Raw genomic sequence first — 14,984 nt, 5'->3', positions numbered from 1 at the left:
GACATGTTCTTTTTTTCTTGGGTTTTTTGTTTGTTTGTTTATTTGTTTTGTCTTTTCTCATCTTGGAAAGCTGTCAAGATTCACAACATGGATCATTTATCTCATGGTTTCTATCATCACTGATAAATCCAGTTAATGCCATAAAAATGTTGCTGTTTCCAAAGTGTATTTTTATTTCCCTTAAGCAAACATAAATGTAACAACTAAACTCTGATCTAGCCCTTTATGACATGTCTGGTACTCAAAGCATTTGCTAACATAGAAAAACCCAGCGTTAGCCAACGTATTTAAATGCTGTCTTTGTTTGCAAAGAACAAGACAGATGAATGTGCTTCTGTTATCATTATTACAGTCCCGGAGAAGTTTATTCTAGATCTTCACTCCCTCTGTCAGCCGTCATGGATTTCAGTTCATGTTGCGAGGTTGACTGAGTTCCAGATGTCGACGTAGAGGATTCATCGGCCTTTGCGTCCTTTCCACAGCGAAGGACGCGCGGTAAAGCGCTGCACAGGGCCTTCCTGAACATGGCACTGGAAAAAATGTAAACGATGGGATCTAATGCTGAGTTCAGGAAGTTCAGGCCCAAAGACACGATGGTGAGCTGGGTGAGAATGTAGAAGGATTTGCAGTCCCACGGATAGTATGAGCGGTTTACCCACAGCCCGATGGTGGTCAGCGTGGTGGGTAAAAAGCACACCATAAACACTGTAACAATGGCTATACACACCCGCATGGCCTTTCGGATCTTCTTAGGATTGCCCATCTGTCGACCCTTCAGGAATCTAGAGATCCGGATGGAGCAGAACAGCAGCATGGCCATCGGGATGAAAAACTCAAACACCGTCAGGATGCGGTGCATACCGACCAGGATAATGATGGCCTGTGATGCCTCTTTGTAAGAAGTGAAGAAGAAGCACTGGGTGTTGGTGCCGCTGCCCTTAATGTGGCTGTATGCCAACATGGGAATCCGTGGACTGATCACCAACACCCAGACAAACATGGACACATACACAGCCTGCCGAGTTACACGGTTGAAGCGGTGATGAGGATGCACCACCTGGAATTACAGAGGAAACTGATTAGCGTGCTCACTTTGGAGCAGTATGGTGTCAAAAAGCAGATTGGCAGACAGTATATTTTGCAGTGTTAGCCCTCATGTGACCAAGTGGGGTCATTTATGGCCCTGAGCATATATTTTTATGCACCATTTTTCTCATTTTAATCATAAAAAAGTTTCCTACCATGAATTTGTCAATCTCTTTGTCCTGCATTTGTTCATAGAATTTTGCAAGGATCGGTCGATCCGTGAGGTAAGTATAATCCAAACTGGTGCGGGGGTCACTTATGACTTCAGGAAGATCTGTTAGATTTTTTACATCATAGCTTCAGACGGTATTATAATTTGCCAACTCTAATCCTTATATTTTACTGTTTTGCAAGGAAGCATGGCCAACAAACTTAGAATAGCAAGATTTACATCTGCACAAGCATTGAGACTGAGTCTTGATGCCCAGAGTGCAGACAAAAAGGATGATGGACAAAAATATTAGAGAGTGAAATAAATATGAAGAACCCTAAAACAATCATTGATATAGAAGTATTCCAATATCAATCAATCAATCAATTTATTTATATAGCGCCAAATCACAACAAACAGTTGCCCCAAGGCGCTTTATATTGTAAGGCAAGCCATACAATAATTACGTAAAAACCCCAACGGTCAAAACGACCCCTGTGAGCAAGCACTTGGCGACAGTGGGAAGGAAAAACTCCCTTTTAACAGGAAGAAACCTCCAGCAGAACCAGGCTCAGGGAGGGGCAGTCTTCTGCTGGGACTGGTTGGGGCTGAGGGAGAGAACCAGGAAAAAAGACATGCTGTGGAGGGGAGCAGAGATCAATCACTAATGATTAAATGCAGAGTGGTGAATACAGAGCAAAAAGAGAAAGAAACACTCAGTGCATCATGGGAACCCCCCAGCAGTCTAAGTCTATAGCAGCATAACTAAGGGATGGTTCAGGGTCACCTGATCCAGCCCTAACTATAGCTTTAGCAAAAAGGAAAGTTTTAAGCCTAATCTTAAAAGTAGAGAGGGTGTCTGTCTCCCTGATCTGAATTGGGAGCTGGTTCCACAGGAGAGGAGCCTGAAAGCTGAAGGCTCTGCCTCCCATTCTACTCTTACAAACCCTAGGAACTACAAGTAAGCCTGCAGTCTGAGAGCAAAGCGCTCTATTGGGGTGATATGGTACTATGAGGTCCCTAAGATAAGATGGGACCTGATTATTCAAAACTTTATAAGTAAGAAGAAGAATTTTAAATTCTATATAAAGTCAGTGGGGTCATAAATAACCCCACTCGGTCATATTAGTCGCTAAAATAGCTTGGTCGCTTCAGGGTTAAATTAACAATGCAGCTAGTGCATATGGTCCCATTAAAAATCATATTAAATCAACTCTGTTGGTATGAAAGAACACTATGATAGAGTTGATTTAACACCAGTAGTGTTGATTTAACAGTTTTAAATGGGATCATGTGTTAATTTAACACTGCAAAATTTTAACATGCAGATATGATCTGAGTTTAACTTAAATAAAAGTGAACAAAGATGAAGAAGATGACAAGAAAAATAAGACAAGAAGGCAAAGAAGAAGAAGAAGGCATAACGTGAACAAAAGTAATAATTCTTATACCTTGAAGTATCGGTAGACCGCCACCACGGTCATGAGGGCGATGCTGGCTGTGCGGTTAGAGAAAATCAGGAAGAGGTTAAGCCGACATAAGACGTCTCCAAACACCCAGTGGCCCTTAAGCAAGGCATCAATCCTCAGCGGCAGACTAACTAGAGCCAGGAAATCAGCGATAACCAGGTTGAAGAGGAACATGTTGTTGGGGTTCCAGGCCTTCAGCCGGAAGCAGAAGATCCACAAAGCAACTGTGTTTCCCAGCAGCCCCAGGATGACATCAATGGTGATGACCGGAGGGAGGATGACGCCCTCCAGCTGAATCCCGACTGGAGGACAGCCGCCCCGACCATCCAGGGGACGGGACGGTGGAGTTCAAGGTCACGGTGTGGAGTTTTCAATGAGCATCTTGGCAAAGTGGTTCTTTACAAAAACCCATTTACCTTTCCTGCATGGTATGCACAACTTATTATTCATTTGTATTCAAGTTCTTCCTATAGAGGGACAGCATTAAATAAAACAATTTTGAATTCGGATTTTGCTCAAGGGCATCCCAGACGTACTAAGTGATCACAAATTAAGTTGAAGAAAAAAAAAATTCCTTATTGGTTACAATGAAGTTTTTGTTTTGTTTTTTTTAACCACTCAGTCTCATCACTCATCTTCAACCGCTTATCCAGAATCGAGTCGAGGGGACAACAGTTCCATATTTAAATTAACCATTGTATAAAAATTAAACCAAAGATCAAACTTTAATAAAATGCTCAGTCTAAATGAGTTCACGTGGTTTTTGGACAAGGTCAAATATAATCCAAACTTTTTTCCAGATTTAAGCATTCTAATTAACTAAATGTGGGTACATTTTTTGTTTCCTTTCATCTGTTGTATAAACAACATTCCACAAAAAGTTTGATTTCTGCAGTAAACAGCAGATGAAGCTCTGTATAATAAAATGGCATTATGTAACCCTGTGTGTAAGAGGAAAACCACTAACTGTAGTTAAACAATTAATTTACTTTCATTTAATCTGTCACAGCCCTGCAGTGGTGGGCACACGTCCGATAATCCGATAACAGATAATTATCGAAGATAATGTTTTCATTATCAGATTATCCATCCATCCATCCATCCATCCATCCATTTTCTTCCGCTTTATCCGGAGTCGGGTCGCGGGGGCAGCAGCTCAAGCAAAGCCGCCCAGACCTCCCGATCCACACACACCTCCCCCAGGAGCGGGGGGGAGGTTCCCAAGCCAGCCAAGAGATGTAGTCCCTCCAGCGTGTCCTGGGTCTGTGCTACAATTCTGGTTTTACTTTATCATTACAGTAGTGTTCAGAATAATAGTAGTGCTATGTAACTAAAAAGATTAATCCAGGTTTTGAGTATATTTCTTATTGTTACATGGGAAACAAGGTACCAGTAGATTCAGTAGATTCTCACAAATCCAACAAGACCAAGCATTCATGATATGCACACACTTAAGGCTATGAAATTGGGCTATTAGTAAAACAAAGTAGAAAAGGGAGTGTTCACAATAATAGTAGCATCTTGATGAACTTCATCCTGCTTAAGTTGGTGAGATTTATTGTTTCTGAATTATAGTTGGGTGATTCTTAGACTACGGGCACTTATGTCCTTTGATCATTGTATGAAAAACAGAAAAAAGGGGAAATTTCACACCTTTATAGTTATCTTTACAATGAAAGTGTGTTAAGAAATTTGTTCTTGTAGTCTATGATGACTTTTTCACCTTTTTTCAGCATCATTATATGCAAATATTGCCGTTTTATGTTTGTCCCACACCCAGACTTTTGATCTTCAATGATAAAAATGAATGGTAAAGAAACGTTTTTTCTAATGTTTTAAAATATCTCTGAATAAAATATCAGTAATATAATCAAAACATAATTGGGGTATTCAATGTCATACAACTGTTGTGATTTTTTAAAACAAAATGTAGTTGTCCCACACTATTGCCGTAATTTCCACCACAACACTGTAATGTCCCTTGAAACAGTTTGTATGAAAGATTGTTTGGGTAGTTTCTATGGAGATAAACACTGACATCAGAGCACATGTATAGCGCCAAATCACAACAAACAGTTGCCCCAAGGCGCTTTATATTGTAAGGCAATGGTGTGGTGGAAATTACATTTACAAGGCCAATAGTGCCCGTAGTTAAAGAATCACCCAGTTACGGAATGGATTAACTCATTCATCTACATGCTTGCTGTCCAAAGTCCTACGTTGTTACCAACGTTTGGAAGATCCCCCCCCCACCTACACACCTTTGAAATGCTCTGGGTGGAAGGCCACTTGACACACCTTGAGTTTTTCCAAATGAACCTGTGAACTGGAAGTTCAGGTTCACTGGAGTCAAAGTTTCATCATGACTGATACATACATGATATACACATTTCACACAAAACTTAACTGCTGCTGGACAAAAAGTATGCAAACCTTTTTGTGACGTTTCATTAGTTTACTGTCATGGAATAAATCTGACTGACAGGTTTCAAAATTCATGTTTTAATTTTTGAAAAACTGACAAGATGTCCAAAAATGTCCCATCTCACAATGTAACAGAAACTTTTATATAAAAAAAAAAATGATCAAGAATACCAGCAAAACATAAGGCCCTTCAGCTTCTCCATTTTTCACCCAGGGTCACCACAGCAGATCCAAGGTGGATCTGTGGATACGTATTCATTTCAATCAATCAATTCAATCAATTTTATTTATATAGCGCCAAATCACAACAAACAGTTGCCCCAAAGCGCTTTATATTGTAAGGCAAAAGCCATACAATAATTACAGAAAAACCCTAATGGTCAAAACGACCCCCTATGAGCAAGCACTTGGCGACAGTGGGAAGGAAAAACTCCCTTTTAACAGGAAGAAACCTCCAGCAGAACCAGGCTCAGGGAGCGGAAGTCTTCTGCTGGTACTGGTTAGGGCTGAGGGGAGAGAATCAGGAAAAGGACATGCTGTGGAAGAGAGCAGAGATCAATCACTAATGATTAATGCAGAGTGGTGCATACAGAGCAAAAATAGGTGAATAAAAAGAAACACTCAGTGCATCATGGGAACCCCCCAGCAGTCTAAGTCTATAGCAGCATAACTAAGGGATGGTTCAGGGTCACCTGATCCAACCCTAACTATAAGTTTTAGCAAAAAGGAAAGTTTTAAGCTTAATCTCAAAAGTAGAGAGGGTGTCTGTCTCCCTAATCCGAATTGGGAGCTGGTTCCACAGGAGAGGAGCCTGAAAGCTGAAGGCTCTGCCTCCCATTCTACTCTTACAAACCCTAGGAACTACAAGTAAGCCTTTTAAATCCTTGCTGTAGCACTTTGAGATTTCTTTGAAATGTAAGGTGCAATACAAAAAAATGTATTATTATTATAAGTAAGCCTGCAGTCTGAGAGCAAAGCGCTCTATTGGGGTGATATGGTACTATGAGGTCCCTAAGATAAGATGGGATCTGATTATTCAAAACCTTATAAGTAAGAAGAAGAATTTTAGATTCTATTCTGGAATTAACAGGGAGCCAATGAAGAGAAGCCAATATGGGTGAACTATGCTCTCTCCTTCTAGTCCCCGTCAGTACTCTAGATGCAGCATTTTGAATTAACTGAAGGCTTTTCAGGGAACTTTTAGGACAACCTGATAATAATGAAATACAATAGTCCAGCCTAGAAGAAATAAATGCATGAATTAGCTTTTCAGCATCACTCTAAGACCTTTCTAATTTTAGAAAGGGAAAGACTTTCATTTGGCACACGTTTTACACTGGATGCCCTTCATGGCACAGTTCTGCATTACATGGAGAATGGGCGGGAGTGGCCTTGAACCAGGAATCAAGCACACTAATCGTTTGGCCACCACCAAAATGTAATAATAATAATAATCATACCATATTTCATGGACATCATGTTAACACATTCTAGCCTACTTGATATACTCTATCCACAGTACATTTTGAGAACAGAGATCCAAAGAGAGTTACAGTAACCTTCTCTGAATCCCAATCAACTCCTCCTGCACAAAACATATACGAACATTCCATTTATAATTAAGAAAAAAGTAAGGTCCACAAAAGAATGATCTAATTAATCATCATTTGGTTAAAAACTCTCAAATCTGCCATTTGTCCACTATGTCCAGCAATAATCTTGATCATTTTTTGGAACATTTTTTTTTTTTTTTTTTTGGAAGCCCAGTATGTACACAGAATGCAGAAAGCAAAGGCTTCCCACACTACTGGCAAACGTAACATTCTGATTTAGCATACTGTATTTTGTGGTCTTTCAAACAAACAGGAAACAGCAGCTGTCAGAACAATGCTGGACAGGAAAAAAAATTAAGTTAAAAAAAAATCTAAAACTAAAAATGAATATAAAGGATAAAAACAACTGAACAAATACCTTCATTTACTCATTTTTAAATATCCTTTTATATCGATTGTTTATGAAGGTCCAGTTTACTGCTACTACAGTATGTTTTCAGTTAACCAATGTTTTGTGTTAAAGGTAGTTGAGTGTAATTTGGGTCATTTGATTACAACTTTTTTGTTTGCTTTCAGCCTCTACTGCTCACTTTTTCTTTTTGCTGGCATCTTTTTTGCTCAGCTTGAGTCTTCCAGGGGCACGCACACTGCCAAGCGAGGTGCCACTCCCCCCAGAAAGCTGCTCAAACAGCTGACGAGTTTCCGCAACAACTTCCAGGACACCGGGGGCTTCATTTATCAGCAATTCATAGTCACAGATTTGTTTAATCCATGCATACAAACATTTATGCGCAAAATGTGGATTTTATCAACTTTGACATGGACTTAGCAAAGCGTCTAAATATACGAATGTTTAGGAGGGCAGCACTGACAGAAAGAAGATCATGGGTTCGATTACCATTTGGGGCCTTTCTGTGTGGAGTTTTCATGTTCTCACCGTGTATGTGTGGATTTCCTCCAGGTGTTTCGACTTCCTCCCGCATCCAAAATCATGCGTGTAATGTTAGGTGAACTGAAAGCTTTAAGTTGACCGTAGCATGTATGCGTGAATGTGTTTATCTGTCTATATGTGGCCCTGCGATAGACTGGCGTCCTGTCCAGGGTGTACCTCACCTCAGCCCTGTGACTGCTGGGATAGGCTCCAGCCCCACATGACCCTTAATCAAGTAAGCGGGATAGAAAATGGATGAATGTTTGGGAGACTTGTGCAGCCTGGCTGCGTTCTCTGTGTGGTCCAGGTGGAAGAACTGGCTCACATGTGGCTCATCTGAGTTCTTCAAGAGACTGGTTCAATACGTGGATGTAGACTCCTCGACACCTGAGCCCTCAGCAGGTTTTTTCTTAGGTTCATTTTTGATGAAAACAACCTGAAAAGGCTCTTGAGCATGTCTGACCTGTTCAGTAGCTCTTTCGTCACCGTCCTCAGTTATGTGACACCCTCTACAACTATTTTCTTTTATCATTTTGGCTGAAACACCAAAGGAAGTGGAACTGTAAAGTCATTTTTGAGATAAGAAAAGCGCACACGTGTAACTTGCTCTTTGTTAAATCGGCTAATGGGGCACGTGTGCTAACTTTCTGACACACCGTGACACTCGCTGCGAGCTCGTTTGAGTTAATGACACTCCAGCCGATTAATTACAAACAGCTAAACTGTGATGTCATTCAAATAATGAAATAAGTTTTTGTTTAGTGTCTGCAGAATCATTTCAAAATGTGAGATCGAGAGAAAAGTTCATGTCTATATTAGCTCTTCTCACGTTCCTAACCCTGTTTACTCAGCTCCTCCCATTAAACTCTGACTCCTCCTCTTCCTCCACGACCGTTTAAATTTAAATCACCTTTTCGCAAAACATTCTGTGAAATCTCAAGCTTTAAATTTATTTTCATATTCTTTCCAATTACAAATTGTTGTGGTTGTTGCTTTTACAATTGTTTTGCTTTTGTTTGAAATATAGCTTGAAGCTCATTGAGACGGTCAATAAAATGGAATTTTATTTTTTTATTTTTTATTTTTTTTAACTACAACATACAGATATACCAGTGGTGAAACTCATGTATTTCACTAAACTATTCAGTTTTCTGACAAGTTTATAACACTGTAAGCTGGTGTGTGCATCTGTTGTTGCTATGTTGTACATGTGTTTGGACATTGTGCTGCACACTAAATTTCCTTTTTAAGGACAAATAAAGTGAAACTTGAAACAGCAAAAGTGAGAAAAACAGAAAATCCTCAACTGTGAAAAACTGGGACCAAAGAACATTTCACAATTTGGCTTGATCATTTGAATAAACAGTAAATTAAAATATTTAATATTTTCTCCATCAACAAAGTCATCTTGAATACTTACTTTGTAACATTTCAACCCCCCACCTCCTTTTGATGCACTATACTCATTTGACAGCTGTTCATTTTAATATTTGTTAACAGTATATGTTACTCACTCTACATGCAACATTTTTGTCCATGCATCCTCATTGTTCTACAGATATAAAGTTTGTCAGAAAGGAAAAATGCCTCAAGACACCAAGTCGACAGTCCATCATAAGCTTTTAAAAACAACACTTAAGCAAAAATAAATTCCAGCCATGTGAAGTATGGAATCTTTTATGCTTGTGATGGTGCCATTTTGTTCAGTATAAATAAAAAAAAAAAAAAAACCAAGCAGAACAGACGGTTCCAAACTTCTGTGTGTAAAACTGAACAAAACACAAACACTTCCAATCTTGGGTGGTTTTCTGATTGGCATTTATCAGAATTATTTGTAAGCTAAGTTGTAAGTGGGTGATTCTTAGACTACGGGCACTTATGTCCTTTGATCATATTGTATGAAAAACAGAAAAAAGGGGACATTTCACACTTTTATAGTTATCCTTTACAATGAAAGTGTGTTAAGAAATTTGTTCTAGTAGGTCTATGATGACTTTTTCACCTTTTTCAGCATCATTATATGCAAATATTGCTGTTTTGTGCTTGTCCCACACCCAGGACTTTTGATCTTCAATGATAAAAATGAATTGTAAAGAAAACGTTTTTTCTAATGTTTTAAAATATCAATAAAAATATCAGTAAAATAATCAAAACATAATTGGGGTATTCAATGTCATACAACTGTTGTGATTTTTTTAAACAAAATGTTGTCCCACACTATTGCCGTAATTTCCACCACAACACTGTAAGTCCCTAAACAGTTTGTATGAAAGATTGTTTGGGTAGTTTCTATGGAGATCAACACAGTGAAATCAGAGCACATGTATATAGCGCCAAATCACAACAAACAGTTGCCCCAAGGCGCTTTATATTGTAAGGCAATGGTGTGGCGGAAGAATTACATTTACAAGGCCAATAGTGCCCGTAGTTAAAGAATCACCCAAGTATGTGAGAATATTCAACTACAACAGCAGCAGGCTCATATTCCATTATTGCTCAATAACCCAGCAGGAACCTTATCAACTCGTTCCTGTTCCATTCATTCACTCTCACACACACACTCAAGCACCAGCCATGCAGATGCTAAAACTGCACACAGAGACCAACTCTGGATTTAATGACCTTGCCCATGGAACCTTAGTGATTTTCCTGTCACCAAGGTCCGGAGTCGAACTGAGGATTCTTTGGTCACATGCTCACCTCGCTACACTGCGCTCCTCACTTGCTTCCTCTTCTTCACCTGCCCAAGTCATCTTACAAATCACCATGTGATCAGAATCAAAAATTAGTGATCAGGAACAATGACCGAGACAAGAGAATCTATGATTGAGGGAAGACAAAAGACTAAATAACCCTCTCAATCAAAAGAGTACAAAAAATGAAATAAGACATATAGAGGAAGGACTTCTGGACCTCAGCAAAGGTATCCACTCTGGCGAGTGCCCTTGTAGGTGTACAATGTCACAGTGAACAAATAAAATGCATTAAATATCAGTGTACCTGCAGGTACAAAATAGTTTATTGAAACCCTTGTCCAAGCTACATGTTATCAGACTTTAACTGTTTCATAATTTCACCCTGAAGGCTTCAAACTGCAGCAGAACTGACAACCCTTTGTCCTCTGATGCTGTTCATCACGAATGAGTCAGTAATTTGACCCAACCCTGAGCAGCAGAGGATTACGGGTACTGCGAGCAGTATGCACCTCACAGAAGGCGTTATAATTAAACAATAAACCTCAACCTGATCTGTCTACATCTTTTCCTTTTCTCTCCATCACGCCCTCGTTCTACCCCTGTGGCCCAGGTTTCAGTCTCTCCACAGTGAGGACAGAGATATTTTTAGAGTAACAGAACCTCCATCTCCTCCACACCTTCTACGCTGTCATTTCATCACCATATTGAAAACCTGCTTCATCTGCAGTAAATTGTCTGCATTTATGCAGCGCTTTTCCATCTGCATCAGAAGCACAAAGTGCTTTATAATGATGCCTCACATTCACACACACTGGAAGCAACTAGGGGATTAAGGACCTTGCCCAAGGAAACTTAGTGATTTTCCGGTCTGGCTGGGTCTTGAACTGAGGATTCTCTGGGCTGAAGCCCAACACTGAACCACTACTACACCATCACCTCCCCAGTAATTTCATTAATGATGCTTTCAATGCCAAAGTGCTACTAAAATAGGTTAACTGATCATGCACGAAATTTAATTACTGCACTGACACTTTACTGAATCTAATATAAATGTCTGTTTGGGGGGGGGGGGGCACAGCACACATACACACTGCTTTATGTACATCAGGAACACAGGAAGCAGAATGAGTAATGAACTTTCCGTGAATGAAGGTCCAGAGGAAAGCTGCCAAAGGGCAAAAATGGCTTTTCGGAGAAACCGGTCCCAGAATGTTCTGAAATTAATCATGATGCCGACATTCATTCTGGTTCACTTTGAGACAAATGCTGTCAGAGTACACAGACTTATAGTTCCCCAATATCCTGTGCCACTTAGAAAGAAATAATGGTCCTGTAACCATAGAAAAAAAAAGGAAAAAAAAAATGTTTTTCACCTCAATTTAACATTAATGAATCCAAGATCTCTGTACTGGTGAAACAATATTAAGTAGACAACAGAGGTGCAGATCTTCATAATTTGAGTAAACACTCAATGTTTAAATTAGCACTGAAACATTTGTTTTGTTTTGTTTTTTTAAATCAACCTGTACCAATCACAAACTTCTGTTTCTAAACAGAACCAGGCTGTTTCTGAGCCTGGTTCTGCTGGAGGTTTCTTCCTGTTAAAAGGGAGTTTTTCCTTCCCACTGTTGCCAAGTGCTTGATCACAGGGGGTCGTTTTGACCGTTGGGGTTTTTCCATAATTATTGTATGGCCTTGCCTTACAATATAAGGCGCCTTGGGGCAACTGTTTGTTGTGATTTGGCGCTATATAAATAAAATTGATTGAATTGATTGATTGAAATGAACACGTATCCACAGATCCACCTTGGATCTGCTGTGGTGACCCTGGGTGAAAAATGGAGAAGCTGAAGGGCCTTATGTTTTGCTGGTATTCTTGATCATTTTTTTTATATATAAATAAAATTGATTTGATTTAAATGAAATGTTAAAAATGTTAATATGCACATTCGATTTAACAAAAATAAAATACACAACCACAAACCCAACAGGTTTTTGCTATTATTTCTAAACAGTCAAACATGACAAGAGATGAAACGGAATTATCACAGTCATCAGACCGCCTCATGTGAGTCACATGACCTTCGTGAAGACAGCCTGCAGGTTCTTTTGCAGCAGTTCCCTTTATCCCCCCCCCACCGTCATGACAACCTGGCACATCGCCCTATGTGCAGCGCTGAGGGCGGGGTCACAACACCGCAAGCGACCCACAATGCAGTTCTTTTTGCTGCTGATGTCTAAACACACCAACTCCACCTGCTAATCCGCAACCCAAAACAGACCCACAAATCCAGCAGAAACCATAACAGCCAAGTAACGACCAAAATGTCCTGCTACAACACACCAGACCAAATGGGGTCAGTACTGTCTGTTCGCATTCATATTATATGACGCCCGTTTAAACTGGCAAGAAACTCAAGACCCAAAGATCCAATGTCTGTCAATCCGGTGATGTTAAATATTTATTGTAAAATGTCCCGGTTCTGTGCCTTTATTTGGATCCACCTTGATATGTGGTGGAATCTGTTATACGATATAAACTTTAGTAAGAAGTCTGCATTTAAACCAAAAAATAAAATAAATAAAAACCATTCAGGGCACAAACATGAAACCTGCAACTACTGTGTTTGACGCTACTATTTTAAGAGTGGATGATTCAGACTGAAGATGTAAACCATTTGATTTGAGCGAGAATGCCTGCAGACATTCTGCTCATTAAACTCAGAGCAGAGAGAGAGATTTAAGAGCCACAAACATTTCCTGTCAGCACATCAGCTCTATGTCACATATCTGATGTGGTCAAGGAGGAAAAAACAAAAGCTGCACAGTCGAGGAGACAGAAAACGATACGCTGTAACAGAAGGACAAAAAGACAGTAATCGAGTGGTGAGGTAACGAGGAGAGTGAAAAGAAACTAAACTATTAGTGCTACAAGTAATGACTGTTTTAACAGTTAATCATTTCAGAAAAAACCTGTTTCTCAGAAATCTTCAAACTCCATTTCAACAAAATTCAGCTGGCTTCTAACAACAGTCAGATATTCAAATTAGCCCATTTGAATCCAGTATAAACTGACAAAACTCACATCTGGTGTAAAGCCAGTTAAAAGGGGCTTAAGAATGCTGTCAACCACTTTCTCTTTGATATATGAGGTCTGTCGAGGTCTGCTCTATTGATCCAGGACGTCGTGAGAGAACAGAGAAGTTTCAGAAGAAGTCGGTTTCAGCATTTTATCCAGATATTCCACTGTTAAAGGAGATTTTTTTAATGAAAGACGTGCGGACGGATTGCAGCGTCGGCTCGCAGCCGCCGCGACACTCCGCTACAGGAAAAACACCTCTGTTGGAAGCCTTAAGGACAAGTTGGAACATGTCCAGCTGTTAAACAATTTCTCATATACTCACTCCACTGAAAGCCGTCAAAAGCCGCCTGGATTTTACAAATGGTAATCAACAAGGAGGTGTTTTTCCTGTGCCGCCGCACCGCGCCGGCTGCATCCCGACGCACAGACCCGTCCACACGTCTTTCATTAAAAAAATCTCCTTTAACAGTGGAATTTCCGGATAAAATGCTGAAACCAACTTCTGAAACTTCTCTGTTCTCTCACGATGTCCTGGATCAAGAGCCTGAAAAGTGGAGGTTTTCAGCTTGAAACAGGCTGATGACGGCGCCTGAGAGCCCTGCGCGACGTCCCGCTCCGTGGGAAGTCCTTAAAGCGACAATATCACCTCAAAATCTCTCATCAACCGTTAAATTTTTCACCGAAAACCAGCTTAATTTTTCGAACCATGTCCACTTCGATGTGCCTCACAGGTTTAGAAAAAAATTTTGATCAAACAAAGCGCCGATCTCTCAGCAACTTCTCAGACAAAGGAATTCCGACGAGGGGCTGGACGACTCCTCCCACAAGGAGTGCTCACAGGTGAATGACGTCACCGACAGGCGTGGAAAAACTCACGCATGCGCACGAGGGTTCAAGCATGTCTGAAGTAAAAACATATGAATGAAATCCATATAGTTTTTGAAAAAAATAAAAAGGACCTATACTTTGACAGCTCTCGTACACCCAAAACTGACTGTACAAACTTTACTATCACTGTTAAAGCACTTTTGTTTCCTAATGTAGCTAGCAAGTGACATATACAAAACGGTAGCCTTAAAGAGGAACTATGCAACTCTGGTTTTTCGCCGTTTCATCTGTTTTTTATTTGGTCACATTCTTCTTAGAGCTCCCCCTACAGCTCGGGAGTACATCATAAAGCTCGTTTAAAGGACACTGGTGTCGCCGACCAAATGGACCCCCTAAACTCGGTCCCCCCAATGATGCGGTTCACGGATTAACACCTCGTTTCTGCTTCAAGCTGCCCACCAGTCATCATTTATCACAGCGACATATCTGAAGCTTTTGTACAACAATCATTTCCACATAAATTCAGCATTATTTCAGCATAAAAGGCGGCAGACGCGATCAGAGTGCCACAGCTAAATGAACTGCTAGTGGATGCATTCACTGCACATCGGACATTTCAAAGCATCACAGAATTTCACCTTTTTTTCTGCTTAAAACTGACTTTAGAATTATTTAAGAAGTTTTACCTTCATCATCTGATGGTTAATAATCCCATTAATCCATTTGATTGCTTTGGGTGACGAGACTCCGTCTGAGACGTGCTG

General features: G+C 40.1%; 1 protein-coding gene across 1 annotated transcript; it reads right to left on the bottom strand.

Moving 5' to 3' along the window:
* Positions 1-58: 58 nt before the first annotated feature.
* Positions 59-3,054, bottom strand: LOC117530623 (hydroxycarboxylic acid receptor 2-like; the record flags this gene model as incomplete). The annotated part of the gene is made up of 2 exons (XM_034193507.1): positions 59-1,057; positions 2,689-3,054. Coding segments are annotated over 2 exons (1,059 nt in total), but the record flags the coding sequence as incomplete, so codon positions are not given.
* Between the last annotated feature and the right edge of the window lie 11,930 nt (positions 3,055-14,984).

The sequence above is a fragment of the Thalassophryne amazonica genome, chromosome 18, assembly GCF_902500255.1.
Source record: "Thalassophryne amazonica chromosome 18, fThaAma1.1, whole genome shotgun sequence".
Lineage (NCBI taxonomy): Eukaryota > Metazoa > Chordata > Actinopteri > Batrachoidiformes > Batrachoididae > Thalassophryne > Thalassophryne amazonica.
This window is presented reverse-complemented; position numbering and strand designations above follow the sequence as displayed.